This window comes from Lepidothrix coronata, unplaced genomic scaffold, assembly GCF_001604755.1.
Source record: "Lepidothrix coronata isolate B3197 unplaced genomic scaffold, Lepidothrix_coronata-1.0 Scaffold294, whole genome shotgun sequence".
NCBI lineage: Eukaryota > Metazoa > Chordata > Aves > Passeriformes > Pipridae > Lepidothrix > Lepidothrix coronata.
Window position 1 is genome coordinate 226241 of NW_016690474.1, and position 12135 is coordinate 238375.

A 12135-nucleotide genomic window follows, 5' to 3' on the forward strand; every position below is an offset into this window, starting at 1 on the left:
CCCATGAAGAATGTTCTGAAACTCAGGATAAGCTTACACAAATGATAAACATATGGAATAAATTATCAGGGAAGTGATCTCAAAACAAAGACTACAACAGAGTTCAAATGACACACTTCTGGAACAGAAATAGATGGAGCTATAAAGTCAACACAAAAAAGTAGGATTATGATTAACCTGAAAAAGGGCAAGCAAATTAGACTACAAGCCATTTTCCCACTTCTTATGGCAGCTTCCCAAGACTGCCCATCTGAAATGTGTAATTTAACATAAGCCCAAAGAGCCCTCCTTGCCAGCCACAGAAAAATTAATCAAACATATTCTCGTACCAGATGAGTAGTAGGTATTTATACAAATAAAGAGGTAAGATCTATTTATATGCATATGCACCCAGATGCCTGTGCATGTTTATTACAGTTGAATTGAAATTAGATAAGTAACATAAAAATCATTACGCAGCATTATAAAGGTCAGTTAGTTCACTCCTCGAGTTTCAGCCAGGCTGGCCATAAGGTCAGGTAATAAAGCTGCAGTGCTTTGAAAACGCCAACATATTTAAAATGAGTTGTTCTATGCGATTAAAAGAGATGTGAGAGGTCAGAACAATATAATCTAACACCACGTCTACATTGCAGACTCCAGCGAGCACAGCTACCTCAAGCAGAAGTATGAAGCTGTTTATACCTGACTGGTACAGCTGCACTGCCAGCTGTGCCCCAAATGTTAATATATTTACACTGGCGTAAAGCTGAAATTTTTAAAATGTAACTTCTTCTACTTGCTGTTTTTCCTAGGCTGGTATGATACACAGATGTGCTAACACAACCGCAGCTCTAACACAAACACTTTCTGTAGCAGTAACACAGACACAGCCAGAACCGCCCAGGTCAGAGAAGCACATGCTAGGAGCTTACTTTGACTGTTTCTACACTAAATATATTACAACACTGATGTGCTCCAAATGCAAATGACCAGGGATTTGCGGGGAAAAACATACCAAAGCTGCTCCGTAAGCAAAACTTGAACAAACTCTGCCATTCCAGCAGCCCAGCTGTGCTGCTGAGGAACAGCACCTCTTCCTGCCCCTGCCCACACACCTGTGCTAGCAGCGCCCATACCAACGGGCCTGTTCCCACTGGTGCACTTCCCATTTCTTATTTTACTGCGTGCCTCTTGTGCACGTGACTTCCTCAAGTTCCATGCCTTGGTTTTGCCACCTGCGACCACTGGGACACCCGGAGGGCTGGGGCTGTAGTCTGCTATCCCAAACCTGACACTGGTAGCGCCAGAGGGCCGACCGAGATAAGGTCAGAGTCACGCTCCGAACGAAACCTGGAAACACAACTGGAAGAAATTAAGTCCCCCAAATACCACCCTCCGCACCCATCACTCCCGAGACCCCGCCCCGCGAGAGAGTGCGGGGACGCCAGCCCTGGGCTTGGTAGGCGGGACAACCAACGGACCAATCAGAAAAGGTTTCTGGGCTCTCTTATCCAATAGCCAACTTCTCCTGGGCGGAGATGAGCAGCGGGAGTAAACGCGGAGCGCCATGTTTGATTCTGGTGCGTGGTGCCCTCACGCAGAATGGCCGCCGGCAGCGATCACGTGGCAGTCAGTGCCCTCGGGGCAAGGGTATAAACACGGGGGAAGGTGAAGCGCATGCGCGACACTGGGGCGGGCGGGGCGAGCGAGTAGGGACCGGGGAGCGGCGCGAAGCCCCGCCCCCGACACTAAGCCACGCCTCCCGGGACACAAACCACGCCTCCACGGGGCCAAACCCCGCCCACACGGCCCCAACCCCCGCCTCCGTGTCGCGAAGCCCCGCCCCATGTCGCGCGGCCGTGCCAGGGTGCCGGGGGGCGTGTCCTGCGCGTCGTCCCGGTGGCGGGGCCGGTCCGGTCCGAGCCGCGCAGCCCCGCCCGCGCCCCGTCCCCGCTGCCCGCACCATGTCATGCGCTCCCGCCGTGCCCGTCGTCCCCGAGGACGTTTGCAGCCTCCTGGCAGGTGAGGGCAGGAGGGAGGGCTTTCTTCCCGGGGGGCGGGCGGAGGGGATGCCGAGGGGGGCGGGCCGGCGGGGGTGTGCCGAGCCGGGGGAGCCGCGGCGTGCGGGAGGAGCAGCCACCGGAGCCGCGGCCCCGGCGGGGCGCTTCTTGGCGAGCGCGGGGCGATCGCTTCCCCTGCACGGACTTGGGGCTTCCGTCTTTCCCCCCCGGCTTCCCCTCCCTGGTCACTTCCCCTCCCCGTTCCCGTCCCTCGGACCCGCAGCGCCTCGGTTCCCTTTCCCGCCGGGGGGAAGGAGCGGTCCGGCCCCCGCAGCGTCCGGGGGGCTCCGCCGGCGGTGCGGGGCTGCCGCGGACACGCGTGTGCGGGATGCGGCCGCCCGGGCACCGCCGAGCCGCCGGGGGGAAGTGACCCCTCCCGGGGTGTGCGGGCAGGGCCGGCTGCCCGAACCAGCTGATAAAAAGTAATGAACTTCCCCGCTAAGCAGCTGAGCAGCTCACGGAGGGGATGCTGGATTGCTGGTGTGTTGTCTTATCAGTCACACACTTCTGACCGTGGCTGCCCACGCTCTTGGGAACCGTTGGAGGGTGGGAATGGGATGACTTCTCACCATGCAAGGTTGTCAGCAATAGTGTCAATAGAGAATTCAGAATACGGGTCATTGTCTTTTACCTTCAAGACTTTAATTTTTTAAAATTTGTTTTGTTGTTCATTAAAATAAATTGTATACTTAAAGTTTGGCTTTACTGTTATCTTTTGAAAAGTTTGCTATCCTGAAAGCATTTTAGTTTCCGTGGGACTCTCTTTCTTTTGAGAACTTCTGTTTCTGCCACAGGAACTCGTGTAGCTCTGACTTAGCCATTCAAATTGCCCATGCTTTTCGAAATCTTCCTTCTGAGGTCAAGGATTCAATTACATGGCTGGGGACCTGCTGGAATCTAGTGAAGCTGGTCACCTTTGGAAGACTGTTCTTTTTTTAACACTTTTGATTGTAAGAGCTAGTGCTTGAAACTATTGGTCTCACCACATCTCATCATCTGCCAACTGTCTTAAGTGTTTCCTAACTACGGTTTCTAAGTATGTTATTTGCAGATCGTAACATCTGTAGTAAAACTTGCATTGAAGGCCACCAGAAAAAAAAAAAAAGGAAAGCTTGTCATCCATTTTATCATGGAATAGATGTTTAATCATTTAGAAAAAACAAATATTATCCTTAGCCTTTCCAAACTTTGGTGTTTTGTGAGGCATTACTGTATTCTGGAGCTTGTGATCAGATGAAGTGTTTGTTTCGATGCTGGTTTCACTGGGTGAAGCTTGTGTTGAAACTCTTGAAAGTTTTAAGTGCTTTAAGAATTTTTTTTTTGAGGGGGAGGATGTGATAGAGAGGGGATCATTCCAGACTGTGATTTGTTTTTCAGTCATGGTCGTCATTTACACAACTTGTTCTCTCTATCTTTATCCAGTCCGTCATGGAAAGAGAGACACAACAGTTTTTATTTTGAAGTGAAACTGAAAACACCTATTTTTCCTCAAAAGGGTTGTGTATATGTGCTTTCAGAGTCTCTATGATCAGCAGCATAAGTTATATACAGATATCTAGTGTCTGTACAGTGTGTACCACTTCAGCTTTTCTGGAAGAAAACGAGATGATTTCTTTAGTGCTATCTATAGAATTGAAATTAAGAAGACAATGGAATGATTTAGCTATGATCTTTAAATATTTGTTTGTAGATTTTAATTCTTACTTTCAGAATTACCAAAGGGAAACAAATATAAGGATAATTATGGTTATACTATGTTAAAATTTAATAACCTGTTTATTTTAACAAAAATATGGCATTGCTTTTTAGAGTTTGTGTGTGTTAGCCTCTCTTTTTTTTAAGGTTATCGGTCAAGTGCATGACAGTTAGAAACTACAGTAATCCAGGCTCTATGAACAGTTCTTTCACTGATATCTGTAGGATCTGGTAATCTTCAATTATGTAGTCTTCTGCTTCTTTTTGCTCAAATTATTTATGTAGTGAAGATGTCTGGTAATTGAAGGGGGAAGGGAGCTCTGTAATGTCTTTACTATGCATTGAGAAACTCTTACACAATGCAAAGACTGCAGTGAGTAGATAGTTATTAATTTCTGCATGCTCTTCTTTGAAGGTGCTTCTTAATGTATTATTTCAATAGCTCACAATTATTGATTCAGCACCTCTTTGAGAGGAGGGAGTATTGTTTTACCATTGATAAAATCAGTATAATAAACAAGATGTGATTGGGGGCGCAAAAAATAGTCAATGGTAGAACGGAATTGGAATTCAAATTCACCTGTCTCCATGCTGTGCTGGTTTCTCCAGAAAATAATGTGAGTTGGATGTCTGTATTCAGTAGCCATTATGAGTGCCAGGCACTTCTTCATAGCAGGTTCTGTTGAGAACATGCAGTTGATGGCGAGCACGAAGTACTGTTTTTTAGGCTGATATTCACTCAGCAGTGAGGCGCTCAGAGGTACAATATCTTATAAATATGCTCTTCTGCTCTTGTTCCTTTTCTTGGCCTTTTTGCCTACTGTTTCCAACTTCTGCAACAAGTGGAGGAGTGATCATATGGATTTCCTTATCCCTGCTCACTTTTGATTGATGGTTGGAGTACGTCCCCCAACTATGCTGAACAAGTAGGTTATACTTGTTATAACAAGCAGGTTATATAAGTAGGGGTCCTGCTGGAAAACATACTAAGTGCTCCCGTAGTTAAACATGGTGATAATGGGAATAAACACACCAGGGGATGAATTAAAGTTGCACAGGAAACTTTCTGACTTGTGAGTGCTTTACTTTGAACCTAAACAATATTATATCTTTAACGCAAAACCAAATTCTGTCACACATGCTGGCAGGGTCATTGTAGTTGCATGTCAGTGGCGCTGAAATGTTCCAGGCAGAAGCACAGCTTGAGTTCAGGGCTAACTGCATTAGTTGCAAACAGGAGGAAGCTGTTTCTGTAAAGTTGAAGGGGAAAGGTCAGTGTGGCAACAGGCTTATTGCAGAGGATTATTAGGATTGCACAATCCCATCCTGTCTCCTCTGACTTGTTCAAGTGGTGGGAGGGAAACACTGGAGACAGAAATAGGGTCCTCTGGTCATGAGATGAACTTCTGGTAGGAGGAGAAAGTAATTTTGTTGCTCTGTTATCTCCTTCTTTACACGTGGGAGATGTGTGGTAGTGTAATAACTTCTTTATTCCCTACCCATGTCCCTGCACCTTCTAGATGGTGCTTGAGATTTTGGAATTTGGTGAAGGAAGCCCAGCCTCACTTTGTGTTTTCTTCTTTTGAAAAGGTATCCTTTGTTGTGTTTATGTGTTCAGGATCTTTTTGTGCATGTTTGGCAAAGTGGAATGTTACTTTTTTTTTGTCCCGGTAAATTATTATTGGTTACACAGATTGTTAGAGGCCTGCTCACTTTTATTTTTCCTTCCTCTTTTATGCACACTCTAAGTTTTGGCTTGCCCATAGCTGAGAAGGAGTTCAGAGGCTGCTTCTTCTCCAAGGGCATATTATTTCTTCTGTCATGTAAATCAGACTGGTGGCTTCAGTCACCTTGATTGAAAAAAAAAGTGTTGAGTTTTTTCAGTAATAAAGATTTAGTTGGAGGTGAGACTTCTTTATTTTTTTAAAGTTTTTGATGGTGTCATGATCATTAGATATATGTATCATTTATATTTTTTCCCCTCTTCTTGGAACTCGTTACTACAGTGTGGGTAATATTGCCTTTTTTTTAAATTCAGTTTTCCTTTCACACTTGGCAGTATTTCTTGTTTGAATCTTCTGTATTCATATTTTAAAAGTTACAAATATTTTTTGCTATAAAAATAGAATAAATTTTTCTCTAGTTCATATGGGACCTTATATCCCATCCTAATATCTATTTTCCTTGTTCTGTTAAACAAAACCTCAAAACTAAACAGAAAACAATGTCCTTGCTCTACAGATCATCTCTACCCAGGTATTATTCAGTTTGTTTAAATGCTGAGTTGTATTGTCCAAATTGCCTTTTTCAGTGTGATGTCTCTGATTTTTTTCTTCAAAATAATATTGTTTGCCTACTTGGTTTAGTTGCATCTTGGAAACAGCATGCAGAAAAGGGCAAGGCAAGAGAAGTACAAGACAGTGGATCCAGTGTGTGAGTTTACTTTAGCTTACCTTTTATTTTTGGGTACTACAGTAGTTATATTTACCCCTGATACCCAGAATATGAACAGTCCTTTTTCATCTTCCATGTCAGCTGTTCCTGGACTTACTCGGTACATGCTTGTCATAGAAAAAGCCACCTAGGTACAGTATAGCTCTTCTTCATTGGCTGGTTCAAATTTAAAAGGATATAATTGTTTAAAATTTTACTCTTTTTTAAAAGTATCATTTTCATGTTTCAAAGGCTTTAACAAATGCCAGTTCTTGCTGAAGAATCCATCTGTACAAGATAAACTAGGGTGATTATCGTAGACATCTTTTAAGTAGACATGTATTTACAGCTTTGGTAATATGTATGTATTTCAATAGTAATGGATTAAGAATAGAAACAGTGAGGTGAAAAAAGTGCACAGAGGGATTCCTGGTAAGAAATAACCTCCAGTGATTTGAAACATAGTTCAATTGTCTCTGCCATAAATTTGGGAATAAGTGTCATATACGGGTGATAAAAATGGCATAGGCTATTTTTTATATACTCATTATTCACTTAGTTTGTCTTTTTCAATTAACATGGAGTCTATCTTTCTCATCTGACTGGGTTTACGTTTCTTTCATAATCATATGTCAACAAACCATAATAGATGCAGCATAATGTGGCATACAGTGTAAATCTTTAGGTTAATCCTTAACATTTTTTATTATAGTTCATTTGGAATCACTTTGTAACTTGATCATGATTTGTACTGGTGGGGTTTTTTTGTGATATAGTTAATATACAGCTTTATCTTTTCTCACCTCTTTAATGTAGAGAGAGGATGCTCAACTACTCAGCCAATGAGATTAGATATATATAGTCCTTGATTATAATTTGTCTTCTTTAATCTCTTAAAAGAGATGTCGTATCGGTTTACTTCATTTGAAGACTCTTAGCAGTTTGTGTCCACTTCTTCTTTCTAAATCACTAATAAAACTGTTGACCATCAACGTTTTTCATGATACTTTGTGTGTGTCAACACAGCGACATAACCTTGCTTTTGGGGATTTAAGGTACAGCATTTTCTAAAGGTGGTCTTTTCCAGGACTTTGCGCTAAAAGGAATGCTCACTCTCTTGTTAGGCTGGATAAATGTGGTATTTTTAGACATCTTGGAGTTTCAGTCCAAGATTATTTTACATCATGTGTTCTGTTTCTGATTAAGTGTATATATATTTAAAAGGCAATTTAGCAAACTGGAGAGAGGCTTGTAAGTATAGCTGGGAAGGCAGGGGGAGAGCAGAAGCAAAATCCTCAAATATTTCTTTGTGCAAGAGAACAGGCAGTGGCAGATATTGCTTGATAGTTTGTCTTCAGACCTGTTCCCTATTAATGAATCACGTGAAAACTTTGAAATGAAATTAATTAATTGCTTTCTAATGCCAGCCCATGTAAAGTTGAAAAATACATGGCAGTCTGTTTAATGTTGGTCACCTTTGGATAGTGTGTGTGTAACAAATGTGCCTAGCTTGCAGCTACTTTCCAAAATTCTCTGGCCTGCCTTCCCACATTCTCTGGCTGGCAGCTGGCTTCTGGCTCTCAGTCCTTGAGGTGGAAGAGAGAGATGGGACAAGGCTGGTGGCTGGAGGAATTGTTCTGCCACCCTGTTATTGCCTTTATGTGTGACTGGTAGTACCTCTGCCGGGTTACTGACCCTTGTCGTATGATGGGTTCGTGTCCAGCCTTGGAACAGGGGCTTGCATTCTCTTGGGTCATGGAGAGGGAGCTGTGTGTGTGCCCTGCTGTGTGATTGGGAACACACCCATCTCATCACCAGTTTCTGATTCTTCTCTTGTCGTCTTCATGGTGTGAACTCATGTGTCCATGATGAAGTGACTAACTTTTTGATAAGCAAATCATGTTATCTGGTGGAGGAGGTGAGAAAGGAAGACCTAGCACACAGTGTTTGGGTGCCTCTGTGAGAATCTATTTGGCCCACCCTGACACAAAATTGAGGTAGTTCTGTCCTAAGTATGTTTGTTTATGAAGTGTGACTTATAATTACAGTATTAAACCCTGTAAACAACAATAGTGCTATGATTTGTTATGATTAGCACTCTTTAACACAGCACTTGCTTTGGGCTAAAAATTTACAACGTTCTTGAAAAATTCCATCTGTGTGTTATCAGCCTTCATTAAAGAAAATAGCTCCAAAGACTTTAAAACAATTAAAATCTCACAGTGTTGTCTGTTTATAATCATTGAAGTAAAGAGAACCATAAACTGTTTTAACAGTGAAATGCTAAATAAATCTTAGCTTTTCTCCTTGTAAAAGAAATGCAAATGAAAATAAGATTAAAATGGTGTTTTAGCTAATTCCATGAAGTGGCACGTAAGCTTTGAACTGTATGAGCTTGTTGAAGTGGACAGAGCAAGACTGTGGTGTGAATTCCGTTTTCTGTCAGTTAGTAACCTGTACTGACAGTGCATTTTATGGATCTTTCAGTTTGGTAGGTTTTACTCATTTCTGCAGGCAAATGATTTCTTTGGGGAGGGTGCAAACAGATTTAACATCATGAGCTTTAAGAAACAGAGCAACAAGTATGGGTATTCAAGCTATCAGGCAGTCTAACACAAGCTTAAGAAAAGTTAAGAGGTGATAAACAGGTTTCCACAGATACTAAATTAGCTGCTCAGTTTGTTAGGATGAATTTATGGAAATGTGTAGTTTGTTTTGTTTGCTGTGGGGTAACTGATTAGTTAAAATGCTTTTAAATCAGAAATCTGTTCAAAGAGGTTTTCTTTTTGGAGTTTATCTTTTATTTCTTTTTAAATTCCTCAATGGATCAACTGCTACTGAAGCCTGAAACACATCTACACTCAAGTGCTTGTGAGTAGTAGTTTCATTTTCAGTATAGTATTAACCTAGCAGAGGAGAGATCATGTTGCGGATCATCCTGGAGAGGGAAGAGCAAGTAGACTTGTGGTGAAAAATGGGTACATCTTGCTGCTTCTGTTTGAAGTTTACTGTATGAAGCTTGGATCTGTCATACTGAAGTCCCAAGTTCTGTTCTCATTCCAAGGTAAATCACTTTGTGCAATGTCAGAGAAATTACAGGAACATTCCTTTATGTTAAGCCAGTGGTATAAAGCTTTCTCTAACAGCAGTGACAGCTCCTTCCATATTCTTCCACAATGTGGAAGTACAGGTAGTGAAGAGATGATCATAACTTAGATAACTTGCTGGCTTCTTGTCCAGAGGAGCTTAGGATGTTACTCATCTTGTGCATCTGGCATATCTTGGATGGATTTACAACACTAGGTCAGAACACATCTTTATGTTCTGATGTAACATTCTGTGTAATTGTGAGTAGATAAGAAAAATCTATGATACAGTAAAGTGTATTTTCAGGTAAACTGATTCTTTAGCATCCTGTTGAAGATCATGTGTATGTCAGGTCTGTCTTCATATTTTGGGGTCATGATCAATCAAGCCATATGGTTTCTCTGGACATATGGAAGTAATAGTGTTCCATGATGAGTGCAATGCTTTCTGACTGTGGATACCTAACCTTTGAGAACTTGTTTTATCATCTCATGGGAGAGGGAAGCCATCCCAGTGATGGGTTCTCTGTAACTGCTGCTATTTAGAAACAACAGAGTTGTCAGGATCTTGTGCATGCCTGCTCTCTTTCTGTCTTCTCCAGCTCTCTGCGTACTGAAAATAAATGCAGCATCTACTTCTGCCCTGTCCCTCCATGGCTGAAAATTGTCTATTATTTCTGCTTTAGAAGTCCAAGGTTTTTTGTAAAAGAACAAATTCTGTCAGCACTGTAGTTAGTCCTCAAATTTTTGTATTTACAGTGTATTTTAAGCCAGAAGTGGTAGTTCTTGCTTATGATAGTCAGCTGGCTTTCTCTTCCCCACATACTCCTTAATTATCTGAACATTTGTATTTGAATAAAGATTTGAGAGTGAAAATCTGAGGTTCTGAGATGGCAGAATTCTCACCTGGGTTTTGAGCTTTTCCAAGAAGTAAAGAAACCCACTGAGTTTAAATGAAGACTTCTGAAGTCAAGTTCTGTGATTAATTAGTGTTCAAAGGTTACTTTGCAAGCATTGCTCCTGATTTATGAACATGACTAATTCCTCTAAATTTTTGCATATTGCTGCCTAGGTAGAACTTTGAAGCTGCTATATAATTTTTGAAATAAATATGTAAAAGTAGGAAGGAACAAATATTTAATCAGGCTGTCCCTCTCAGAGTGAAAGGTTGGTCTGTATTGGAAAATCCTGTTAGGTTTCATTGAGAGAAAAACTGTTGATGGTTTTTGTTTTTGCTCTCAGTAGTAAAAGTATCGTTTTTTTGACCCAGGTTTTGTAGTTGGTCAGTATCTTTAGATTCTGTAAGTCCTCATCTGGAAGCTTGATTGGCAATTCCAGTCATTGGAATTTATGAAGATGTGTACTTTTTCCATGGATTAGGACAAAATCTTTCTGGGGGTGCTTGGTGTATGGCAGAGAGGCTGTTGGGGGTGTGTCTGGAGGATTCATTAATAGACATTAAGTGCCTTTCCTTCTGTCCTTTTAAAGAAGGAATGCCACGGAACTGAGTGAGGGTCTCCCCCATTCGGAACTTTGTTGGAAAATATAATGGGGAAGATTCTCTGTCTTATGAGGAGGGAGAACAATATCATTCTTCAAAACTCTAAAATACTTTAAAAATGAATGGTTTTGCCACACTTTGTGAAGACACAATTCTAAACATCTAAATAATAATCTGGTAAATTATTTATAAAGAACAGCGTCCTTGTAATAGCTATGCTAGTGTTCTCAAACAGTAACTTTTGACTTGTTTTCTTGCAGCCTGTAATATAAAGTGTGATATGTTTCTGTTTTACGAAAAAAAAAGCAGGCAATTAAGTTTTTAATTTAGAAATCTGCAGTAAATATTCATGTAAAATTTTACATGCAAACATTTGAGAACTTAGCTGGCTGTTTGATATTTCTGTATTAAAATGAAATATCTGATTGGAAAAGTTAGAGGATTAAAATAGTACTGTCCATGTCTATTTGCATCTACATGGAGTGAGCCAAAGTGTGTGTGTATATATATCTATACCTATCTATCTATCTGTCTATCTATGTGTGTGTCTGTGGGGGGTGGGCAGGCACTTGTGAGGGTGGTTTTTTTACTTACGTTTGCTTGCTCTTATTCAATGAGCAACTATTATCTATAGAGGTGAGACATTTAAGTTAACAAGCAGGATTTTCTGGTTGTATTTCTACTTTTCTGTTTTCGGGATAGTCGTATGTTGATTGGTAACTGTAAGAAAATTTTACGGTTGGCTATTGCTGTTGTTTTTGCTAATGAAGAAAACACACTGCTGGAGGAGTTACACTCCCCCAGATTCTCAGACACTGCATTGCTTTTATCCTGTGGAATGGATATTTGCCATATTAAAAGAACCGTGGTAACTTTTATGGAATGCTTTGTTTCTACACGACTATATAAATGTATCATCTGTATAAGAATGAAGAATTACAGTGCAGGTTAGAGCCTTAGTTTGTGATTCTACAATTGCAGGTGTGCTTAAAGTACACTGTTGAGCTTGACTCTTTTGATATGGTTATTGTGCCTACCTAGTTGTTTTCAAGATTAAGGCTTTGGATATGAATCTTTAGTCAATCAGAGAGTTCAGAGGCAATGTGAGAACACTTGAAAATACTGTAACCAGTAAGTGACCTATATTAGGAGCTGGGTAATTGTTACTGCTGAAATAATAAATTACTCAACCATCTTTGAAACCTGAGCTTCTGAAATAATATGGCAGGAATACATGAATAAAGGCTATATTGATGTTTTAGCTTTATCTCTTACTTTAGGTGATGGAAAGTAATTGTTATAGTACTGCAATTTGTTAGGACTTACATAGCATAATTAAGTGAGCAAGAATCAAATGTCACCATAGGATTTGCTGTCC

At 41.1% G+C, this 12135-nt stretch overlaps 1 protein-coding gene across 3 annotated transcripts in view; it reads left to right on the forward strand.

Annotated features, from left to right (window-relative positions):
* The first annotated feature begins 1901 nt into the window (after nucleotides 1-1901).
* SKAP2 (src kinase associated phosphoprotein 2) overlaps nucleotides 1902-12135 on the forward strand; it is a 118107-nt gene continuing 107873 nt past the window's right edge. For all 3 annotated transcript variants that reach the window (XM_017837193.1, XM_017837194.1, XM_017837195.1), the window contains exon 1: nucleotides 1902-2004. In XM_017837193.1, coding sequence (XP_017692682.1) covers nucleotides 1947-2004 — 58 coding nt within the window. In that variant the 5' untranslated portion in view covers nucleotides 1902-1946. The remainder of the gene's footprint in view (nucleotides 2005-12135) is intronic.